The following is a 23,938-nucleotide window of genomic DNA, read 5'->3' on the forward strand; positions in this document are numbered from 1 at the left end:
TGTGGTTCTGTTTCACCTTCTAGTTGTTGTTTCATCTATATTTTTATATTTTTTCTAACATACCTGTTAGTTTCCTATTCTTAGTTTTCACTTTGTTATTGTTCTACTTTTTTTTTTACATCATTATTGGAGTATAATTGCTTTACAATTGTGTGTTAGTTTCTGCTTTATAACAAAGTGACTCAGTTATACATATACATATACTTCCTTTATCAAAGACAAGGTGACCATATGTGCGTGGGTTTATCTCTGGGCTTTCTATCCTGTTCTATTGATGTATCTTTCTGTTTTTGTGCCAGTACCATACTGTCTTGATTACTGTAGCTTTGTAGTATAGTCTGAAGTCAGGGAGCCTGATTCCTGCATGGCTGCCTGCATGGCTTGCGGGATCATGGTTCACGAGCCAGGAGTCGGGCCTGAGCTCCTGTGGTGGGAGCCCCAAGTCTGAACCACTGGACTAAAAGAGAATCTCAGACCCCAGGGAATATTCATTGGAGTAAGTTCTTCCAGAGGTCCTCATCACAGCACCAAGACACAGCTCTACACAGCAGCCTGGAAACTGCAGTGTTGGAAGCCACAGGCCAAACAACCAGTAAGACAGAAACACAATCCCATTCATTAAAAAAAAGAAAAAAAGTGAGACAGCAAAAAAATATGTCATAGAAGAAGGAGCAAGGTAAAAACCTACAAGACAGAATAAATGAAGAGGAAATAGGCAATCTACCTAAAAAATAATTCAGAGTAATGATAGTAAAGATGATCCAGAATCTCAGAAATAGAATGGAGGCACAGATTGAGAATATACAAGAAATGTTTAACAAAGATCTAGAAAAACTAAAGAACAAACAAACAAAGATGAACAACAAAATAACTAAATGAAAAATACACCAGAAGGAATCAATAACAGAATAACTGAGGCAGAAGAACGAATACTTGTGCTGGAAGACAAAATAGTGGAAATAACTGCTGAGGAGCAGAATAAAGAAAAAAAAAAGATAAGAATTGAAGACAATCTCAGAGACATCTGGGACAACACTACATGTACCAACATTCAAATTATAGGGGTCCCAGAAGAAGAGAAAAAGAAAGGGTCTGAGAAAACATAAGAAGAGATTATAGAGCAAAACTTCCCTAACGTGGGAAAGGAAAGAGTCACCCAAGTCAGGAAGCACAGAGAGTCCCATACAGGATAAACCCTACGAGAAACACACCAAGACACATATTAATCAAACTAACAAAAATTAAATTCAAAGAAAAAAAATTAAAAGCAGCAAGGGAAAAGCAAAAATTAACATACAAAGGAATCCCCATAAGTTTATCAGCTTATTTTTCAGGAGAAATTCTGCAGGCCACAAGGGAGTGGCAGGATATACTTAAAGTGATGAAAGAGAAAAACCTACAACCATACCCAGCAAGGATCTCATTCAGATTTGATGGAGAATTCAAAAGCTTTACAGACAGGCAAAATCTAAGAGAATTCAGGACCACCAAATCAGCTTTACAACAAAGGCTAAAGAAACTTCTCTAGGCGGGAAACACAAGAGAAGAAAAAGACCCACAAAAAACAAACCCCAAACAATTAAGAAAATGGTCATAGGAACATACATATCGACAATAACCTTGAATGTAAATGGATTAAATGCCCCAACCAAAAGACACAGACTGGCTGAATGGATACAGAAACAAGACCCATATATATGTTGTCTACAAGAAACCCCCTTCAGACCTAGGGACACATACAGACTGAAAGTGAAGGGATGCAAAAAGATATTCCATGCAAATGGAAATCAAAAGAAAGCTGGAGTAGCAATACTCATATCAGATAAAATAGACTTTAAAATAAAGACTGTTACAAGAGATAAGGAAGGACACTACATAACGATCAAGGGATCAATCCAAGAAGATATAAAAATTGTAAATGTTTATGCACCCAACAAAGGAGCACCTCAATACATAAGGCAAATGCTAACAACCATAAAAGGAGAAATCGACGGTAACACAATAATAGTAGGGGACTTTAACACCCCACTTACACCAATGGACAGATCATCCAAACAGAAAATAAATAAGGAAACGCAAGCTTTAAATGACACAATAGGCCAGATAGATTTAATTGACATTTATAGAACATTCCACCTGAAAGTGGAAGAATACACTTTCTTCTCAAGTGTACACAGAACATTCTCTAGGATAGATCACATCTTGGGTCACAAATCAAGCTTTGGAAAATTTTAAAAAATTGAAATTGTACCAAGCATCTTTTCTGACCACAACATTATGGGATTGGAAATCAATTACTGGAAAGAACCTGTAAAAACCACAAATACATGGAGGCTAAATAGTGAGCTACTAAATAACTAAGAGATCACTGGAGAAATCAAAGAAGAAATTAAAAAATACATAGAAACAAATGACAACAAAAACACAACAACCCAAAACCTATGGACCCAGCAAAAGCAGTTCTAAGAGGGAAGTTTATAGGAATTCAATCTCACGTCAAGGCGCAAGAAAAATCTCAAATAAACAATCTAACCCTACACCAAAAGCAACTAGAGAAAGAAGAACAAACAAAACCCAAAGTCAGTAGAAGGAAAGAAATCATAAAGATCAGAGCAGAAATTAACGAAATAGAAACCAAGAAAACAATAGCAAAGATCAATAAAACTAAAAGCTGGCTCCTTGAGAAGATAAATAAAACTGATAAAGCCTTAGCCAGACTCATCAAGAAAAAAAAGGGAGAGGACACAAATCAATAAAATTAGAAATGAAAAAGGAGAAATGACAACTGACATCATAGAAATACAAAGGATTATTAAGAGACTACTACAAACAACTATATGCCAATAAAATAGACAACCTTGAAGAAATGGACAAATTCTTGGAAAGGTAAAATTTTCCAAGACTGAACCAGGAAGAATTAGAAAATATAAAGAGACCTATCTCAAGTAATGAAATTGAAACTGTAGTTTAAAATCTTCCAACAAACAGAAGTCCAGGACCAGATGGCTTCTATCAAACATTTAGAGAAGAGCTAACCCCCATCCTTCTCAAACTCTTCCAAAAAATTGCAGAGGAAGGAACACTCCCAAACTCATTCTATGAGGCCACCATCACCCTGATACCAAAACCAGACAAAGATATCACACAAAAAAGAAAATTATAGACCAATATCACTGATTAACATAGATGCAAAAATCCTGAACAAAACACTAGGAAACAGAATCCAACAACATATTAAAAGGATCATACACCATGATCAAGTGGGATTTATCGCAGGCATGCAAGGATTCTTCAATATATGCAAATCAATCAATGTGATACACCATATTAACAAATTTAGGAATAAAAAAACATGATCATCTCAATAGATGCAGGAAAAGCTTTTGACAAAATTCAACACTGATTCATGATAAAAACTCTCCAGAAAATGGGCATAGAGGGAAGCTACCTCAACATAATAGAGGCCATGTTATGACAAACCCACACCAAATGTCATTCTCAATGGTGAAAAGCTGAAAGCATTTCCACTAAGATCAGGAAGAAGACAAGGATGTGCACTCTTGCCACTCTTATTCAACATAGTTTTGGAAGTCCTAGCTATGGCAATCAGAGAAGAAAAAGAAATAAAAAGAATCCAAATTGGAAAAGAAGAAGTAAAACTGTCACTATTTGCAGATGACATGATACTACTATACATAGAAAATCCTAAAGATGTCACTGGAAAACTACTAGAACTAATCAATGAGTTTGGTAAGGTTGCAGGATACAAAATTAATGCACAGAAATCTGTGGTGCTCCTATATACACTAACAAGGAGAAATCAGAAAGAGAAATTAGGGAAACAATCCCATTTACCACTGCAACAAAAAGAACAAAATATCTAGGAATAAACCTACCTAAGGAGGCAAAAGACTTGTACTCAGAAAACTATAAAACACTGATGAAAGAAATCAAAGATGACATACACAGATGGAGAAATATACCATGTTCTTGGATTGGAAGAATCAATATTGTGAGATGACTATACTACCCAAAGCAATCTACAGATTCAATGCAATCCCTATCAAACTACCAATGGCATTCTTCACAGAATTAGAACAAAAAGTTTACAATTCGTGTGGAAACACAAAAGACCCCGAATAGCCAAAGCAATCTTGAGAAAGAAAAACAGAGCTGGAGGAATCAGGCTCCTGACTTCAAGCTATACTACAAAGCTACAGTAATCAAGACAGTATGGTACTGGCACAAAAACTGAAACATAGATCAATGGTACAAGATAGAATGCCCTGAGATAAACACACACACATATGGTCACCTAATTTATGACAAAGGAGGCAAGAACATAAAATGGAGAAAAGACAGCCTCTTCAATAAGTGGTGCTGGGAAAGCTGGACAGCTACATGTAAAAGAATGAAATTAGAACACCACCTAACACCGTATACAAAAGTAAACCCCAAATGGATTAAAGACCTAAATGTAAGACCATATACTGTAAAACTCATAGAGGAAAACACAGGATAAACACTGACATAAACCACAGCAGGATCTTCTTTGACTCACCTCCTAGAGTAATGGGAATAAAAACAAAAATAAACAAATGGGAACTAATTAAACTTAAAAGCTTTGCACAGCAAAGGAAACCATAAGCAAGACAAAAAGACAACCCTCAGAATGGGAGAAAATATTTGCAAATGAAACAACAGACAAGGGATTAATCTCCAAAATATATGAACAGCTCATGGAGCTCAATATCAAAAAAACAAACAACCCAATCCAAAAATGGGTGGAAGACCTAAATAGACATTTCACCAAAGAAGACATACAGATGGCCAAGAGGCACATGAAAAGATGCTCAACATCACTAATTATTAGAGAAATGCAAATGAAAACTACACTGAGGTATCACCTCACACCGGTCAGAACAGCCATTACCAAAAAATCTAGGAAAAAGGGTGTGGTGAAAAAGGAACCCTCCTGCACTGTTGGTGGGAATGTAAATTGATACAATATGCAGGGGAGGGAGGGGGAAGCTGGTGTGTAGTGAGAGTAGCATCGACATATATACACTACTGAATGTAAAGTAATTAGCTAGTGGGAAGCAGCAGCATAGCACAGGGAGATCAGCTTGGTGCTTTGTGATGACCTAGAGAGGTGGGATGGGGAGGAGGGGAGGGAGGCTTGGGGGGAGGGGTTGTGGGGATGTATGTGTGCATGTGGCTGATTCACTTTGTTGTACGACAGAGACTAACACAGTATTGTGAAGGAATGATACTGCAATGAAGATCTATAATAAAAAGAAGCCTATGCTATAAAATAAAACAAAAGAATGAGACACTTAGAGCAACTTTAGTCCATATTCTCAAATTTTAATTGTTGCCCATATGGAACTGTTGCTATAGAGATCATTTTTGTTATAGCCTGAATGTGCTGTCCCCAAAGGATAAGGGAAGAGGGATTGATTTATAGAGGGCCAGACTGGTTGAGTATGGCCAACTGTGTGAAGACTGGAAATGAAAGTGACAAGTTTAGAATTAACCGGACCCAGCAACAATACCTAAAGGATTTCATCTGTGGATGGCAGAGTGGGGAATTCCAGATGGAGACATTAGTTTGAAGGTGGCCACCAATTGTTGCTTCAGGTTACAAGTTATAAGGTCTAGTCACCAAGGAGAAGCATCTGATGATAACCAAATACATTGTTGGGACTTCAATCAAACAATCTGAATTTCAGTAGCCAGCTCTAGTTCTAGATGCACATGTAAGACAAAATCAGAAAACCAAGACAGAAGGCTAGAGCTAGGATTAGGTACTGGTGGGGGAAAAGACACAGCTTGGAAGGTTTCAGCACAGTATGCATGATAAAGCCAAGGGATCAATCAAAAAGTATGAGAAGTTTATGACAGGAAGATGATGTCTATAGCCTCAATGACTAGAGCTGTGCAAGGCCTGAGAAGGCAGGGGCTAACAATTTTAAAAGTATGATTTGTATTCCTTAAAATTATGAAAGCAATACATATTCACTGTTGAAAGTTTGAAAAATATAGAAAAGTCCAAAGACAAAAGTCAATGCAATTTTTTCATACTCTTAAAAGCAAACATCTTCTTTGTAAATAGTGAGCTAAATACTTATTCATTTTATTTGCCAGAAGTTTATAACTGAATAATTTTAAGTCATTGGTCATTGTTCATTCTCTTGTATTATCTTCTTAAAAGCAGAGAAATCATAAGAATGAATTAATATTCCCCTGCTTTTAAGGATGTAGTCAAATGCAGATTCTGTCATTTTATGGGAAAACGGGTAAATATTTAGAAGTAAAAATTATGCTTTTACATAAGGACTAACAGCTATCTTAATCTTATAAGACTTCAAATTCTGTTCTTATGTTTTAACTTCCTACTTGTCTAATATTTTGTAAAAAACATATATTGTAAGCACGTTTGGTCTAGGAAATTCCAGAAAGAATCAAAGGTGTGCATAGAAGCAAAGAGACCTATCTGAAGTAGCCTGGAAAATAGACAGAAGTTTTTAAAAACAAATAAGACACATGCTGCTGAAAGCCACATTATTGTTACCTTCTCCCTCCAGTTATCACCGTTCAGCATCTTCTGTCTAAGGGTTTCCTGCAACTGCTCCATGCTTTTCTGATGTGAAATCAGCATCAATTCCCTGAAAATCATAAACACAACAAATGAGTCAAGACACACCCTTAACACCCTTCTTAAATTACAGTTCGTGGCTCAGGGATTATTTCACAACTCAGTCTGTTTATTCTTCTCTTTAGAAATATATATATACATATGTGTGTGTGTGTACTGCTACTACATACTATTTTAACTGTTGTTAACAGCAATTTAAAAACACTGGCAACAAGGTAAGTATTTTCTAAGGCTTAATTTTTGCTTAATAAGTAATATTATTTTTGCATGAAGTAGTAACAACATATGTGTAGTCACAAATATAATAAAATACTATACATTGTGGTTCTAAAGTTTATGACTAAGTTCTAACACTAGGTCATATTTTGTTTCTTTAAAAAAGGAAAATGTGTTGGGATATGACACAAAATCAGCACGTTTGTGGTTCCTGCTAGATTTATTTTTCTTTTATTTATCTCAAGTGCTAATAGGAACAGACTGAATTAAGCACAGGGTAATATCTGAAATGTGGTATAGTACAAAACATACTAGAAACTAGGAGAGAAAACACAGAGAACATTTTAATCCACGTAATTGGATTTTTTAAAAATACATTTATTTATTTATTTATTTTTGGCTGTGTTGGGTCTTCGCTGCTGCACGCGAGCTTTCTCTAGTTGTGGCTAGTGGAGGCTACTCTTCGTTGTGGTGTGCGGGCTTCTCATTGCGGTTGCGGAGCACCCGCTCTAGGTGCGCGGGCTTCAGCAGTTGTGGCACACAGGCTCAGTAGTTGTGGCACACGAGATTAGTTGCTCCGCAGCATGTGGGATCTTCCCATGTCCCCTGCATTGGCAGGTGGATTCTTAACCACTGCACCACCAGGGAAGTCCCCACGTAATTGGGTCTTAAAGCTAAGTTTGTGACCTTCTGGGTGGAAGTAAGTGTGGGAGATTCATGAGGACATTTCTCCAGGGGCCCTGAAGTTAAGACTTTAAATATCACAAGTGGTGGCAAAAGTATGCCTGTTGATCAGGGAGTCCCTCCGCCCCCTTCTATAATCACCATAACCTTCTTATTTTCTGTGTAGGTGATTCTTTTCCATTGCTTATTCCTCTTTCTAATCCCTTTGTTTTCCATCATCACCCTCTTCCCTTTAGTTCTGACCCCTTTTCTCAGACTTGTGACTTTCATTTATAACTGCCTGTTAGACATCTCCACCCTGGTGAGCCATCAACACCAAAGATTCCACACATCAAAAAACAAATTCATCATCATCTCCAATGGTCTTGCCTTTCCTTTTGACTTCTGAACCCTTCAACAGTCACAATCTTTAGCTCGAAATCCCTGAGTCATCTCTGACTTTTCCTTCTTCTTGTTCTACCACATCCATTCAGTAACAAGTTCTATGTATTCTGCCCCTTGGTGCACCTCGAACTATTTCCTCCCTTCCTTTCCGACTACTAACAGTTAAGGTTCTTGACTTTATTTCCCACCAAGAGTACTGTAATAGACTGTCAATCTATCTTGATCTCTATTCTCATCTCACTCTTACAGTATTATTAAACATTTTTTAATAAAAATAGTGCCTACATTTCTAGGCTAGAAAATTTTAAGGTCATGAACATAAAGACACATTAACTTGGTAACCAGGATTATGAATATTATTTGAGGGAAAATGATTGAAAAGAACAAAACTCCTCAGACTTTTTTTTTTCAGAACTGTGTCAGACTAGGTACTTTGACAACTTTCCTACTGAAAATAAGTAAAGTTTTGTTTTCACTTATAAAAAAAATCTTAAAATTCATCAGTGACCTGGACAAAAAGTTAGGAAGATGCAGGAAACACAAATCCAGAAAAAGGTTATCAGTGGAAACTAGTAAAATTTGAACAAAGTCTATAGGTTAGTTAATTGTACTATACCCATATTAATTTCTTAGTTTTTACGTATGTGCCATGATTATGAAAAATGGACAAGAGGGAAACAAATTCTCTGTACTGTCTCTGTAACTTTTCTTTAAATACAAAATTATTCCAAATTAATGGTTTAAAAAAAATGAAGTAAAAGGAAGAACCCCAACAATAAGTAGAGCATTGAAGCCAATTCTCACTTTGAAGGTACTTTCCAAATCTGATGTACTTGAGCATTAAATTTTACAGCCATGAAGGGCACTGGAGTCAGGAGAGAAAGGAAGAGCTTGAGAGGAAACTCACCTGCATAAAACTGCATCTCAAAGAGGGACAAATGCAGTATGCATTTTTGTCATACTGTTTGTAAGAATATGAAATTCACACCCAGTATGTGTAAAATACAAATAACATCCCCTCTCAAAGAACACAAAAGAAATTTCCGGCTTTGAAGTTTGGTGCTAGGTAGAGGGGAAAATACAAATCTCCCACAAGAATTTGTAAACACAAGCCAATCCCAGTGCAGGTTTGTATCCTGAATTCACACTACCTGAGTGGTCCAAAAAGCTTCATATTGAGGAGATATCTTACAATGGTGTTAGAATAACCTTGCCTCCAGATGCCTGGTAGGAAAAACACCAATATGTTTGGGAGAAACCTATCTTCAACTTGAAACTCAGAGATTCCTACAGATAAAAATTCAAGACCTATGAGACCATAATTTTAAGAAACACAAAATTATTTTTTTTAAAGCTAGTAAGAGGAAGAATGAGCAGACACAAATGATAGCATAATCAAAGCCACAAATTCTAAAGTATTTTCAGATATTGAATATAAATAAGGATGTACAATATGTTGGAAGAAATAAAAGATTAATTTAAGTGACTAATGAAATCTGAAATGAACCAATCAAACTTGTAGAAATGAAGCATATAATAACTGAGATGAAAAACTCAGTAGATGGTCCTATAGCAGATTATTCACAGCTAAAAATGAAGTAATAAACTGAAAGGGAGATTCAAAGAAATTATACAGGGTGCAGTACATGATGTCAAAAATACGTAAAATATAAAAGAGGTTGATATATGGAGGACAGGGTGAAAAGATCTAATATTTCTCTATTTACCATTTCAGAAGCAAATGAGAGAGAAAGGGAGAGGAAGGACATTACAGATTGATGAAAAATACCAACCCATAAATCTAGGAAGCCCAAAGGATTCCAAGCAAGATAAATAAAAATAAATCTCATATCTGGCACCTGGTAGTGAAAATGAAGGATATTGGAATTAAAAGAGATTTTAAAAGACGCTGGAGAGGAAATAAAACATATTGTCTTCAAAGGAACTCAAACATATTGAAAGCTTATTCTCCAATAGAAACAAGGAAGGCCAAAGACAGCAAAATAATATATTAAAAATCCCATGAGAAAATAACCATCAATCTGAAGTTGGGTACCCAGCAAAACTATCTTTCAGAAAGAGGCCGAAATAAAATATGCTCAGAAAAATAAAGTCTGAGTGTTTACTGCCAGCTAAACGACTTCTAAAAAATATGCTTTGCAGGAAGGATTATGATCTCAGAAGGAAGGTCAGACGATCAAGAAAAAACGGTGAGCAAAGGAACTGGCAAACACACAGGCAGGGAGGGCTTCTTGGGTGTGTGATCAATACAGCTGTACAGGGCCCATGTTCTGAAGGGGGCCCTGGGTTTCAGATTTAATGCTCTGTGGTCACCACTGAGAAATTCTTAATAACTTTATCTTTGAGTCTGTAAGTGAGGTCTAATGGGACAGTCAAGCACATGCTGGGGCCTTGGAGCCTCGGCTCACACAGAGTCCTACCTCTCAACACCTCCCTGTCTCCCCAGGATGGTTCTCAACCCTTTTCTCCCTGACCCTTGCCCAGCATCTGCTGTCATCCTCTGCTTCAGTGGGCACAGGCATGGGGAATGTTGGGTCTGCCATGTGTGTCCTTTTGGCTGAGTCTGGGGCAGGGCCTTGGGTGCCTGTGAGAGCCTGCATCCATGCTACGATTTCTCCATGCCCAAGGGAGCACAAGATTCAAGAGCAAACAAACAAAAAAAAGACCCTGACAAGCTGAGAGAAAGATGGTGAAGGAAAGGGAAAAGCTTTTCTTTTTTTGAAGGGGCTCCACGTTTTCATTTTACACTGGGCCTGAAAATTATGTAGCCAGCCTTGTATGTAAGTACTTGTAAATAAATATCATCTGTATAAAATATTAGTTTTGACTGTGTGTAATCAGTGGGGCTAACAAAAGTATAAAACTAGAACACGAGACAAAAATGTAGAATATAGGATGGCAGGATGGCAACTATAAGGTGCCAGTGTTATTTAAGAGAAGTTTGCATTATTCAAGAGAAGTCTGAGATATTAATTTTAAACTTCATTAAGCATGCATGGTAAATTCTCAGAAGTAACCACTAAAAGAATAGAATACGCCATTAGAAGAAGATGCACTAAGAAAATAAAAGAAACTCCAACAATATTGTCCCCGCCCAAGGCCCAAAAGGAGAAAAGAGTGTAGAAAAAGAGGGAGAAATATAGATAGAAAACTTAAAGTAACAATCATAATAATGGCAAATAAACTAAACTCATGAGTTAAGAGAAACAGGCTTGATAAAACCAAACCCTATCCCTAACCCTACATATTGGGTTAAGTAAAATATATTAATTAAGATAACTTTTACCTGTTTATTTTTACTCTTCTAATATGGCAATTAAAATTTTTAAAGTGACATATGTGGCTCACATTATACTTCTACTGAACAGCACTGTTATAATCCATATTCTCTGAAAACAAAGAAACGTCAGTAACAAAAGATAAATATCTCCATGTATTTGGAGCTTTTAAAAAATGTGTTTCTGAATAACTCTTGGGTCAAATGAAAAATCATAACTGATACTTCAAAATACTTAGAAATGAAAAATAATAAAATTTCTACACATCAAAATTTATGAAATATAGCTAAGCAGGAAAGATAAATTGTGGTATACTTCAGAATATAATACAGATGAAGAAATGAATGATCTTCAGCTACATGTAACATCATGGACAAAAATCCCAGGGACATAATCTTGAGCACAAAGAATAAATCACTGACTAATATATACAGTATAATTTTATTTCCATGAAGATAAAATATATGCAAAATCTAATTTTTTTTAGGAATACAAACATACGTGGTAAAATTATAGAGTGAAGCAAAGGAATAACAAGTGTTTTCTGTAGGTTTTTGCGAATGCTGTTTATCAGTTTGAGGAAGTTCCCATCTCTTCCTAGTTTGCTGAGAACCACAAAATGCAGGTTGGTGGTTACCTCTGAGCAAGGATGCCATGTGGTGGAATAAGGAGAAGCACCAAGGGACTTCAACGTTAATGGTAAGGCTCTTTTTCCTAAACTTAGCGTTCATTATACTGTAGTTCTTCATACTTTATACCTATCTAAACCTTTTATGTAACTACTCAGTATTTATAAAAACCATTAATGATAAAGCCTAAGCATAGAGTAGAATGGGCATCTGGAGAAAAGAGAATTAAAGGGAAAGACAAAGGAGAGGGAAATGGCAAGTGAGCAGCAGGGTGGGGTTTACTGCCCACTATGCACACTATGGACAAGGCAGTACCTGGAGAGACAGAGGTGAATGAGGGCAGGGTCCCTGTCCCAATGGTGCTCAAAAGCCAGCAATGTTGTAAAAGGAACACTTATCTTTTAAAATGTGAGGCGGACCTAGCAGGTTCTGATGCTTGCTCAGCAGTCTCTAGGCTGGAGAAAGGAAGCAGAAGGAACAAAGAATGAGGATAGTAAAAGTGGGATTACATTAAAACCTCAATTCTGGGCTTTCCTGGTGGCGCAGCGGTTGGGAGTCAGCCTGCCAATGCAGGGGATATGGGTTTGAGCCCTGGCCCGGGAAGATCCCACATGCCACGGAGCAACTAAGCCCGTATGCCACAACTGCTGAGCATGCATGCCACAACTACTGAAGCCCACGCACCTAGAGTCCATGCTCGGCAGCATGAGAGGCCACCGCAATGAGAGGCCCACGCACTGCAGCGAAGAGTAGCCCCCACTCACCGCAACTTGAGAAAGCCCATGCGCAGCAATGAAGACCTAAAGCAGTCAAAAGTAAATAAATAAATACATAAAACAAAAAAAACACCTCAATTCTGGCTTTCTTCCAAATATTTGGCCATTCCCGTCTCCTTTGCAGACTCATCTTTGCCGTCAATTACATGTTTGGTGTTCCTTAGCATTTTGTTCTGAGGCCTCTTTTTTCTCTCTCTACTCTTTTTCTAAGTGATCATATCCATGCCTATGGTTAAAATGCAATAGTTGCTGACAACTCCCAGATTTTATCTCCAGCTCACATCTGTTCTCTGAGTATCTGACTCATGTTTCCAACTCTCACCTGACTGCTCTACTTTTATATTTCAGAGTCATCCAAAACTCAACATGTCTGTAATCCCAGAGGCTAACAAGGTCAGTTTATTTTTTGCTCATGATATATGTAATCTGCTGCTTTGCTCTGCATGTTTTGTTCCAGGATGTAGCCCAAGGAACAATTCTTACCTGGGAATGCTGCTTTTGTGATAGAAAAGAAAAATTGCGAAAACATAGGATCTGTTAAGTTTCTGCTCAATCAGTGCATGTCACTCCTCTCCCATTTCAATGGCAAGAACAAATCAAATGGCCAAGTCTGATGTGAATCAGATGTGGATAGTATAGTCCTCTCACCGGGAGGTGCACAGTAAGTCACCTGGCATCAGGTGGAGTCCATCGCAACTCTGAAATCCTACTGGAAACGACTGTGAGGATTTCTACCCTGGAGGTAGAGAACATTTCTTGCTTAGACTGTGGTTCTTTCACTTGGGAGTGATTTCTCAAACCATTTTTCTCCGTAGCTCCTGGCTTTCCTCTCTGAGATGTAATTTTTTTTTTTTTTTTCATCCTACAGCCTTGCCACATCAGAAGAGGGTGTTAGAAATTCTGCCCTGTTGAGAGACAGTTTTCTCAACTTCTTTCCTATCCACAGAAGATTTGGAGGAGAAATGGTTCCAAGAGAATTAAAAAAAAAAACCACAACATTTATTGAGATATAATTGAAAACAGTAAACTACATGTTTAAAGTATACACTTGGATGAGTTTTGACATATGCATAAACATATGTGTGTGAAACCATCACTGCAATCAAAATAATGATATATCCATCATCTCCCAAGGTTTCCCTATGCCCTTTTTTAATCCCTCACTCCTGCCCTCTCGCCCCCAGCAATCAAGAGTTTGCTTTCTGTCATTATACATTAGTTTGCACTTTCAGAATTCTATAAAAATTCTCTGTATATCATACAGTATATTCTTTTTTTTGTGTTTGGCATTTTTCATTTAGCATAATTCCTTTTAGATTTGTCCATGTTGTACCATGAATCAATAGTTCATTATTATTATTTTTTGCTGAGTAGTATTTCATCACATGGATATACCACAATTTGTTTATCCATTCACCTGCTGATGGACATTTAGTTTGTTTCACAGGTTTTGGCTATTACAAATATAGCTATTAATATCTGTGTACAAGTATTTGTATGGATATGTCCCTTCCTTTCTCTTAGGTAAATACCTAGGAGTGAAATGGCTAAGTAGCAAGGTAAGTGTATGTTAAACTTTTTAAGAAGACTCCATACTGTTTTCCAAAGTGTTGTACTGTTTTACATTCCAACCAGCAGAATATGAGAGTTCCAGTTTCTCCACAACTTGCCAACAATTGGTATGTTCAGGTTTTAAAATTTTAGCCATTCTAAAAGTGTGTGCTTGTGGGACTTCCCAGGCGGTGCAGTGGTTAAGATTCCATGCTTCCACAGCAGGGGGCATGGGCTCCATCCCTCGTCGGGGAACTAAGATCCCACGTGCCGTGAGGTGTGGCCAAAAAAAAAAATCAATAAAAAAAATAGAAGTGTGTGGTCGTATCTCATTATGGTTTTAATTTGCATTTCCCTAATGACTAATGATGTTGAACATCTTTTTTATGTGCTTCTTGGCCATCTGTATATCTTTGGTGAAGCACCTGTTCAAATCTTTTGCTCATTTTTTATTGGGTTGTTTATGGTCATCTGAGTTTCTAAAGTTCTTTATATATTCTGAAGACAAGTCCTTTATGACATATATATTGTGGATATCTATGACAATGGCTTGTCTTCATTCGCTAAACAGCCTTTTAAAGAACAGAAGTTTTAACTTTGATGAAGTCCAAATTATCAGGGTTTTTTTCTTTTATGGATTGGGCTTTTGGGGTAGAATCTAAGAAATCTTTGCCTAATCCAAGGTCACAAAGATATGTTTCCTGTTTTCTCCTATAAGTTTTATAATTTTAGGTTTTATATTTAGATCTAGGATCTATTTTGAATTAATCTCTATATATACATTTCACAGTATGAATCAAAGTTCATTTTTTGCATATGGATATACAATTGTTCCAGCACCAATGGTGAAAAAAACTATGTGTTCTCCAATGAACTGCTTTGGCACCCATGTAGAAAATCAGTTAACCATACATGTGTGCCTATTTCTGGATTCTCTATCCTGTTCCATTGATCTATTTGTCTATCTTGAGATTAATACCACACTGTCTTGATTACTTGTAGCTTTACAATAAATCTTGAAGTTAGGTAGTGACTTTGATCTTTTGGCTCCTCAAAGTGTTTTCAAAGTTGTTTTGATTATTCTAGGTCCTTTGCATTTCCATATGAATTTTAAAATTAGCTTGTTAATTTGTACAAAAATGTTTGCTGGAGGTTTGATTGTGATTGCATTGAATCTATAAATCAATTTGGGGATAACTGTTAACAATATTGAGGCTTCTGTTCCATGAACATTGTATATCTCTCCATTTATTTAGATCCTCTTAACTTATCTCAGCAATGTTATGTAGTTTTCAATGTACAGGTCTGGCACATTATTTGTCAGATTCATTCCTAAGTATTTCATGTGTTTTGAAATATTTTGATAAATATTGCTTTTTAAATTTTGATTGCTCTGTGCAAATATATAGAAATTAATTTGGGTTTTGGATGTTGACTTTTTTTCCTGCAACCTTTTGCCAAACTCACTTATTAGTTCTAGTAACTCCTTTTGTAGATTCCATGGGGTTTTCTATGTTAGTGAGCATATCATCTGTGAATAAAAAAATTTTATTTTTCCTTTCCAGTCTGATGCCTTTTATTTCTTTTTCTTGCCTGACTGTACTGACTAAAACTTTCAGCACAATGTTGAACAGAACTGATGACAGCAGGTGTTTTTTTCTTGATCTTGATCTTAGGAGGAGAGTATGTAGTCTCTCACTATTAAGTATGATGTTGTCTGTCAGTTTTCTTAGATGCCCAGTATCAATTTGAACAAGTTTTCCTCTATTTCTACTTTGCTGAGATTTTTCTAAAAATTAGGAATGAACGTTCTGTTTTGCCAACTGCCTGTTTTGTTTCTATTGACATAATCATTGAGTTTTTCTTTTTTACTTTTTGGATAACAATAATTGATTTTTGAATGTTAAACCGATCTTACATTCTTGGGATAAACTCCACACATTCATGATTTCTTTTCTTTTTTATGTTGCTGGATTCAATTTTCTAAAATTTTGTTTAGAAGTTTTGCATCTGTGCTCATGAGGGATGTCGGTCTGTTAATTTGCTTGTAATGCTTTTGTCAGATTTTGATATCAGGGTAATACTGGCCTCATGAAGTAAGTTAAGAACTATTCCTTCCTGTTTCATTTTCTGGAAGAGTTTAAGTAGAATTAATACTATTTCTTCCTTAAATGCTTGATAAAATTCACCAGTGAAACCTTCTGGGCCTGAAGTTTTCTTTGTGGGAAAGATTTAAACTATAAATTCAGGTCATCTATTCATTTTAGTGAAGCTGGGTAGTTTATATTCCAAAAAAATGTATCCATTTTTCAGAGTTGTCAAAATTAATGGCACAGTCAAGCACCAGTTTTCCAACAGCATTGGCTCACTTTGTTTCTCTGTGACATTTTGGTAAGTCTCGCAATATTTCAAAGTTTTCATGATTATTAGTTTGTAATGATGATCTGTGATCAGTGATCTTTGATGTTACTTACTGAAGACTCAGATGGTGGGTAGCATGTTTTAGCAATAAAGTATTTTTGAATTAAAAAAATTAATGGCATAAAGTTGTTTATAATATTCCTCTATTAATGTATTAATATCTGAAGAATGTAATGTCACCACTCATTTCTGATGTTGGTAAATTTTTGTCTTCTCTATCTTTTCCTGATGAGTCTGACTTGAGGTTTATTAATGTTATTGATCTCCTCAAAGAAACTGATTGTTTAATTGATATTCTATATTGTTTTACTGTTTTCTCTGTCATTGATTTCTGCTCTGATCTTTATTATTTACTTTCTTATGCTTATCTTGGGTTCTGTTTGCTCTTCTCTTTCTAACTTCTTAAGGCGGAAGCTGACCTTTTTTCTTTTTTTACATAGACATTTATTGCCATAAATTTTCTCCCTGAAGTTTTGCTTTAGAGATGTTCCACACATTTTGATGTCTTCATTCCCATTTAGTTAAAAAATCTTTGTAATTTCCCCTTTGATATTTTCTTTGACCCATATCTCATTTAGAATTGTGTTATGGTTCACAAATATTTGGGGGATTTTACAGATACTTTTCTGTTATTTATTTCTAAGTTAATTACATTGTGACCAGAGAATACACTTTGTATGATTTGAGTCCTTTTAAATTTTCTTTGGTTTTGTTTTATAGCCAAATTATATGGTCTATCTTGGTGAATATTTTGTATGCTCTTGGAGAAAAAAAATGTGTATTCTGCTGCTGCTGGGTGGAATGTTGTATAAATGTCAATTAGGTTAAGTTGATTGATTGTAAAGTTCAAGTCTTCTATAGCCTTACTAATTTTTCGGTGTACTTGTTTTATCTATTGTTAAGAGAGAGCTATTGACGTCTCTAACAATAACTGTGAATTTGTCTACTTCTCCTTGTAGTTCTATCAGTTTTTGCTTCACGTATTTTTAAGCTCTGTATTAGAGGCACAAACATTTAGGATTGTCATGTCCTTCTGATGAACTGGTCTATTTATCATTATGAAATGAATTTATTTATTCCTGGTAATAGTCTTTGTTCTAAAATCTACCTTGCTTGATATTAATAAACACATTCTAGCTTCTTTTGATTAGTGTCAGCATGGTATATCTTTTTCCATTCTTTTACTTTTAGCCTTTTGTATCTTTATTTTTCAAATACATTTCCTGTAGGCAGTATATGGCTGAATCTTACGTTTTTATACAATCTGAAAATCTCTGTCTTTTAATTAGAATGTATAGACAATTTACATTTAATTGAATTGTGATACAGTTAGACTTAAATCCATCATCTTGCCTATTTGCCCCATCTGTTGTTTCCTTGGCCATCTTTCTCCGCCTTCTTTTGGATTTTGCATATGGCTTATGATTTACTTTCATCTGCTTTGTTGGCATATTAGCTATAACTCTTTGTTTAGTTTATTTAATGGTTGCTCTAGGGTTGATAATAGCTATTTTTAACTTGTCACAGTTGTGGTAGGCTAAATAATTGCCTTCAAAGATATCCATATCCTAATCCCCAAAGTCTGTAAATATGGCAAAAGGGACTTTGCAGATGTGATTACATTAAGGATCTTGAGATAAGGAGATTATCCTGGTTCACCTGGATGTGCCTTAAGTATAATTATCAAGGTCTTTATGAGAGAGAGGCAAGAAGGTTAATGTGGGTGGGGGGAAGGTGGTGATGTGACAATGGAAGCATAGATTAGATTTATGAGGCCAGGATCCAAGGAATGCCAGCAGCTTCTAAAAGCTGGAAGAAGCAAGGAATGGGCTCTCCCCTGGAGGCTCCAGAAAGAGCCAGCCCTATTGACATCTTGATTTTAGCCCCTTAACACTCATTTGGACTTCTGACCCCCAGAACTGTATAAATTTGTGTTGTTTTAAGCCACTAAGTTTGTGGTAATTGTTATAGCAGAGATAGAAAACGATGCTGGTTTACCTTCAAATGTTATTACACAACTTTCAGGTATAAGAGTAGAATCTTATAATAGTAAACTTGATAAAATAAGGAGCAACAGTCAAGGCAAATAAAGTAGCTCTTCGCTTGGTTTTCAAAATACCGGTACCATAGAATGGATGTGGCTCGCTATGTGCTTGTTAGAAGTGGCTAGGCAGCAGAGTCCTGGCAATTTGATCCACTTTATTTCTTAAGCCAGGTTTCCTATTTGAAAAAAGGTCTTACTGATTAGAAAATTCCAATGAGCATTTTCAGATGGGTGCCTGTGAGTACATTAGAAGTTACCTTTACTATAAAATGGATGGTACTGAATATTTGAGATGCTCAAATTTTAGTCTCCCTGGAGACAGTTATAATTTTGATATCAACAAAAGTAGAATCCATTCCATATACATTCCTCTGAGGGACCCAGTACAAAACACTGCTGTTATATGTATCCCTTTAGAATAAAAACTGTGAAAGGCTAGCAGATTATAGAAGCCAAAATATAGTAAGCCAAGGTTCAAACAAGGTTAATGAAGTGATAATCATTCACTGAATTGACAAAGAGTCATAAAGTTCCTTATGACATTTCCACAGAATATAAGGTGTTTTGAGCGAACTGTTATAAAATTTATGAACTTGTATTTGTGATGATAATTTTGCTTGACATTAAAGCTACAGAAATTAGGACTTTCATATCTCATTGATTCCTGCTAAGCCTCTGTTCTCAACTCTTCAGTGCAATTCTTTAATGAGACAAGGCAGAAAGAATGATTATAAATGATGTTACAAACACACTGTCCTTGATTACCATGGAATGGGCACTGGGTAATGTATACAGAGATGAGTATATGTGTGAAAAAGATAATCTTGATTCCAAAAATAAAAATCACACTTATATAGTAAACTCAAGAAAGAGCTTGCACATTATTCAGGAATGTAAAACCATTTTAAGACATTGATAAAGAAAAAGCAGTCTTGCCTTGAAAGAAACTATAAAGGATCAACTTTGACTCTAGTGAGCCTTTCTGAGAGAAATTTAGAGGATTTCTAGAAATTAAATATTGTTAGAGGCATATTCATATTTTAAAAAGCTGAAAATGTGCACCTGTTTTTGAACATCATACAGATATCCAATTTCCTCTTTACAGCCAGTTCTAGAGGTATTCATGATTTAGAATAATAAGAAACAACACAGATTCAGGTCCTATATTTGGATTTTAGTAAGAATCTGATAGAGAAGATCATCACTAGAATCCAGGAGTTTGAATTGATTTTTGGCAAGTCAGAAGCTGATTTGCTACCAGACAATGAGAGCTTCCGAGTTTTAAATCCTGTGATCGGTGGTTTAACTGGGATTAAATTCATTCCTACTCATCCATACATCCATCCAGCAAATATTTATTGAGTACCCAACTATGTCTCAGGCACTAGGGATAGTCTCTAGGGATATGGTCATTCTTTCTTGCCACTCACTGGAAATATATTAATGCAATTTCCTAATTTTAGAAGATCCTGAGTGGTAAATGACTATATAAAGTGACATAATTCACAAGAGGTAAAGCTGGTTCAAGCTTGTACCAGCCTAGGGCTCTCTACCCTGTAATTTCATCAGATTTTTAAAAAAAAATAACATTTTTGGAGTTGGCACAATAGGCAAATTAGGATCTACTCACAATTAAGAGTATTTATTTTAAAAAAGCATTAACTTTTAAATTCTTAGACCAAAAAGAAAATGAGAACCTAATTTCTTACATACATGCAAAAATCTAATTCCCTTAATTGTAGTTAAAAACATAACTGCAAACAAATGTCAAACCATAATGCCAAATGACAGCTTTAAATTCTGTTTCACAAGTTGTTCTTTTAGAGATGTCTTCACACTGTCAATCAAAGAGATAATTTTGATTTTACCACAACTCCTGCCACTGTTAAAAGCAGTGTCTGTGATATCATAAGAAGTTTGGCAAGTGTCTTGTTCTGAGAGTTGTTGATAGACAGGAAATCAGAGAAAGAGGTATGTCTTGGGAGAAATACCTGATAAGGCTTGTTATTTTAGAAAGATATTACTTAGAACACTTCATTTCATAACACTCTAAACTAACAATTGCATCCAAAATAAATCACTCCATGGACTAATCTTTACAACTCAAAGAGTAAAGCAGATAACACTGAATTCAACAGATATTTACTGAATATCTACATCACCAATGCAGGGTATACAAGGTATGTTGCTTTAAGAGCTTAGCAACCTAAATGAAGATGAAAGGAAGGAAATTAATACTTTCTGGGCACCTACAACCTACCAGGCACGATACTAGATGCTTTCATCTTCACAAGAAGGTAGCTATTATTAATATGCCCATTTTACAGATAAGGAAAATAACCCTTAAAGTGGTTAAGCCAGTTGTCCAAACTTGACACTGGATTTAAACCTATGTTTGCCTAACTAAGTCCATTCTTTTTATACTAAGCCACACTACCACGAGGTAACAGAATCTTGAAACCTTGCTTCCATATCCCATTTTATATTCTACACTTCTTATTGCTTCTAGCCTTCATGAAAGTATGACAAGCCTCATCAAAGTAACTAAACACCAAGTTTCTCTTCTTACACAATGTGTTGTGAAATGTTTTTATCCTACTTTTGTTCTGAAGATATAGCTCCCCTTCTGACTTTGCTAAGGCACTAGAGAAAGGAAGACAAAAGTCACCATCTTATATTTATTAAATGAATGGAAGAATCCTGAAAGAGTGGGGAGGTGGGGTAAGAAGGCAAGAGGAGGAAAAGAGGGGGTACTCTTGGATTTTCTGCTTTCTGCAGGGCTGGGAGTCCCCTGAAGACTCAGTGTTACAACATGATTGAGAAAGAGAAGCTGACAGAACTGATCCCTTCAAGACAAATGCTAAGGGAACTGTGTAAACTGTAGTGGAGGGAACACAGTTTATAAAGCTAGATACAACGGAGCTTGATTTCTGTCTTTGCCAGTTATGTAGCCCTGGGCAAGACATTTAGCCTTGCTTAACCTCAGTTTCTTCAAGTGTAAAATGTGGAAAATGATACCTGCTTCACAAGAGAGGGTCACAGCTCTGTTAGCCAGGGCCTTTGTGCAAATTTGAAAATGGCTTGCCCTCTGGGTTGGGGAATTAGAAAAAGTGCTCCCTCTGGGTGGGGGCCGACCCAGGTACATAGAGCTTGGTGAGGAAGGAATGGCATGCTTATGCAAGAAAAATAAGCCCCTTCCTCTGTGGCAAGTGGTGAGGAGAGCAGAGTTCAGGCTGGTTTTCAGGCCCCTGACCCTTTCTGATGAGCACCACACAACGAAGCATCTCACTCAGGTCAGTGTGAAGACAAGATCATGTCCACAGAGCACCAAGAGGGCTCCCCATGACTGTGAAACCTGGGGATGGTGTGTGAGAGAGCTTGAGAGGGACCAAGCGGGGAGGAAAGAAGAAAGGAAGCAGGGAGGAAGGGAAGAGAGAGCCTGAAGAAACAGGTATGTTTGACCATGGGGTTGTGTCATATACAGAATGGGAAATTCCATGAACCTCCTGAAATAATTTGCTAGATTTTATGTACATTTCTCTGAGGTGAGGGTTTAGAGCTGTCAATTAAAAAAGAAAAAACAAAGAGAAAGAGAAGAGGATGAGGAAATTGAAAAAGAAGTTAATGTTGTGGGTGTAGGAGGGGGAATAAAATCCTTCCCTATAGCCTCAAAGGTATGCTTCAGGGGGACGGGGAGCAATTAAGTAAATCTCACTTAAGATAAGTAAAGAGCTAGCTGTTAGAGACAGACAGATAACTGCTTATTTCACAGAACAATTTACACATAAGCCACTTGCCCCCAACTTTGGTCACAATGAAGCTTTTCCTCCAACGACATTCTTCACTAATCCTGTCATGTTACTGGCAAGTAAATCATAATAAGTATTTTTCTATATTTTTTCTTGGAATTTACCAAGATAGGGCCAACACAGCTCTTGGGGAGGAACGCATAGGGTGCGGACTATTACAAACAGCTGTGTGTCTCAGCAGTACAGTTTTAGACCAAACGCTACTGCATAAATGAATTTCTCTGAGCATTATACGCGGGCAGTCTCCAAGCTTAAACACATATGCCCTTCTAAAATGTATTTGTGAGCTGGTTATAGGAAATTCCCAACACATTTTACTATAGAAATAATTTTCCATAAAAAAGGAATTAGGCCTGCAGGCCAGCCCACAAAACCCTATTTAATCCACAATACTTCTGAAGTGGTATCACAAATTCATAGTTCTGGGTAGAGTTCTGGCCCTGGCCGAAGAGACCCTGTAGCCCAGAAGCATGAGAGCTGAGGGCTCTCCTTACACAGAATTTTAAAAATAGCCACACTTTTCTCTGGCACTGTCCCTCTGCCCTGCCCCGGTCCTCCCCATCCAGCAAGGAGACCCCTCTCTCCAGGCCCAGTGTGCCTGTGACCAAGCTGGCCAGGCCTTCTCTACCTCCAGCATCCAGGATCCTGAAGGACCTACTTCTCGTCCTTCCAGTGGAGCCTCTTCTCCTAAGAGAGCTTCCTCAGCTGAGTGCGGGGGAGAAAGCAACGCATAACTAATTAGATTTGTACTAATGTATGAGTTATTTCCTAGTCACTAGCTCCTTTCCTGCTTCAAATTCAGAAGTTCTGCCAGTTTTTTTCCCTAGGGTCAGTTCTGGCTTTTCATCTCTTTTTTCCCTCCTCTTCTGAAACTACGTACCTTCTAAGCCTCGCATTTTCCACAGTGGTCCCAATGGAAGCAAGGGCAAGTGGCTCTGCTGTGGGGAGGGGTGGGGGAGGAGGGGCAGTGTGCGGAGGCTGCCTGAATTTGCAAAGCCCACACTGGCACCTTGAGTAAGTTGGGCTTTGGCCTTTGGAGAGCACATCTGGCAGCCTGGTTGGCTGCTGTCCTCCCACAGCAGTGGTTTGGGACCTTGCTGTGCAGCAGATTCCCAGGCACCGCCCGGTCCTACTGAACTAGAATCTCTGCTGGTCTCGTCAAGCATCTCTATTTTAAGTTTTTTCCTGAGCCCGGCTTCTATTATTCGGGAAGGACTTTCACATCTCCAACTTCTTAAGGACACCTCTATTTAGAGATCCCATTGGTGCTTCAAATCAAAGCTCCAAGAGCAAATTTGCTCAGCTGAGAGTTTACTGAAGGAAAGAAAGTAGAGGGAGGAAAGCCAAGTTCATGCATGAGCCTTAAGGAATGTCTGCTGTCAGGTGATGGCAGGAGGGAAGAGCTAAGAACCAAAACAGAGAGAGGAAAGGGGCAGGATAACAAGTTGTCCCTGAAGCCAAAGGAAG

The 23,938-nt window shown here is 37.0% G+C and overlaps 1 protein-coding gene across 1 annotated transcript in view; it reads right to left on the reverse strand.

Moving 5' to 3' along the window:
* LOC112397062 (uncharacterized protein MCAP_0864-like) overlaps positions 1 to 23,938 on the reverse strand; it is a 235,657-nt gene that overhangs the window by 12,516 nt on the left and 199,203 nt on the right. The window contains exon 11 of the mRNA XM_024741141.1: positions 6,575 to 6,668. Coding sequence (XP_024596909.1) covers positions 6,575 to 6,668 — 94 coding nt within the window. The remainder of the gene's footprint in view (positions 1 to 6,574; positions 6,669 to 23,938) is intronic.

The sequence above is a fragment of the Neophocaena asiaeorientalis genome, unplaced genomic scaffold (genome assembly GCF_003031525.2).
Source record: "Neophocaena asiaeorientalis asiaeorientalis breed wild unplaced genomic scaffold, Neophocaena_asiaeorientalis_V1.1 scaffold556, whole genome shotgun sequence".
NCBI classification, from domain to species: domain Eukaryota; kingdom Metazoa; phylum Chordata; class Mammalia; order Artiodactyla; family Phocoenidae; genus Neophocaena; species Neophocaena asiaeorientalis.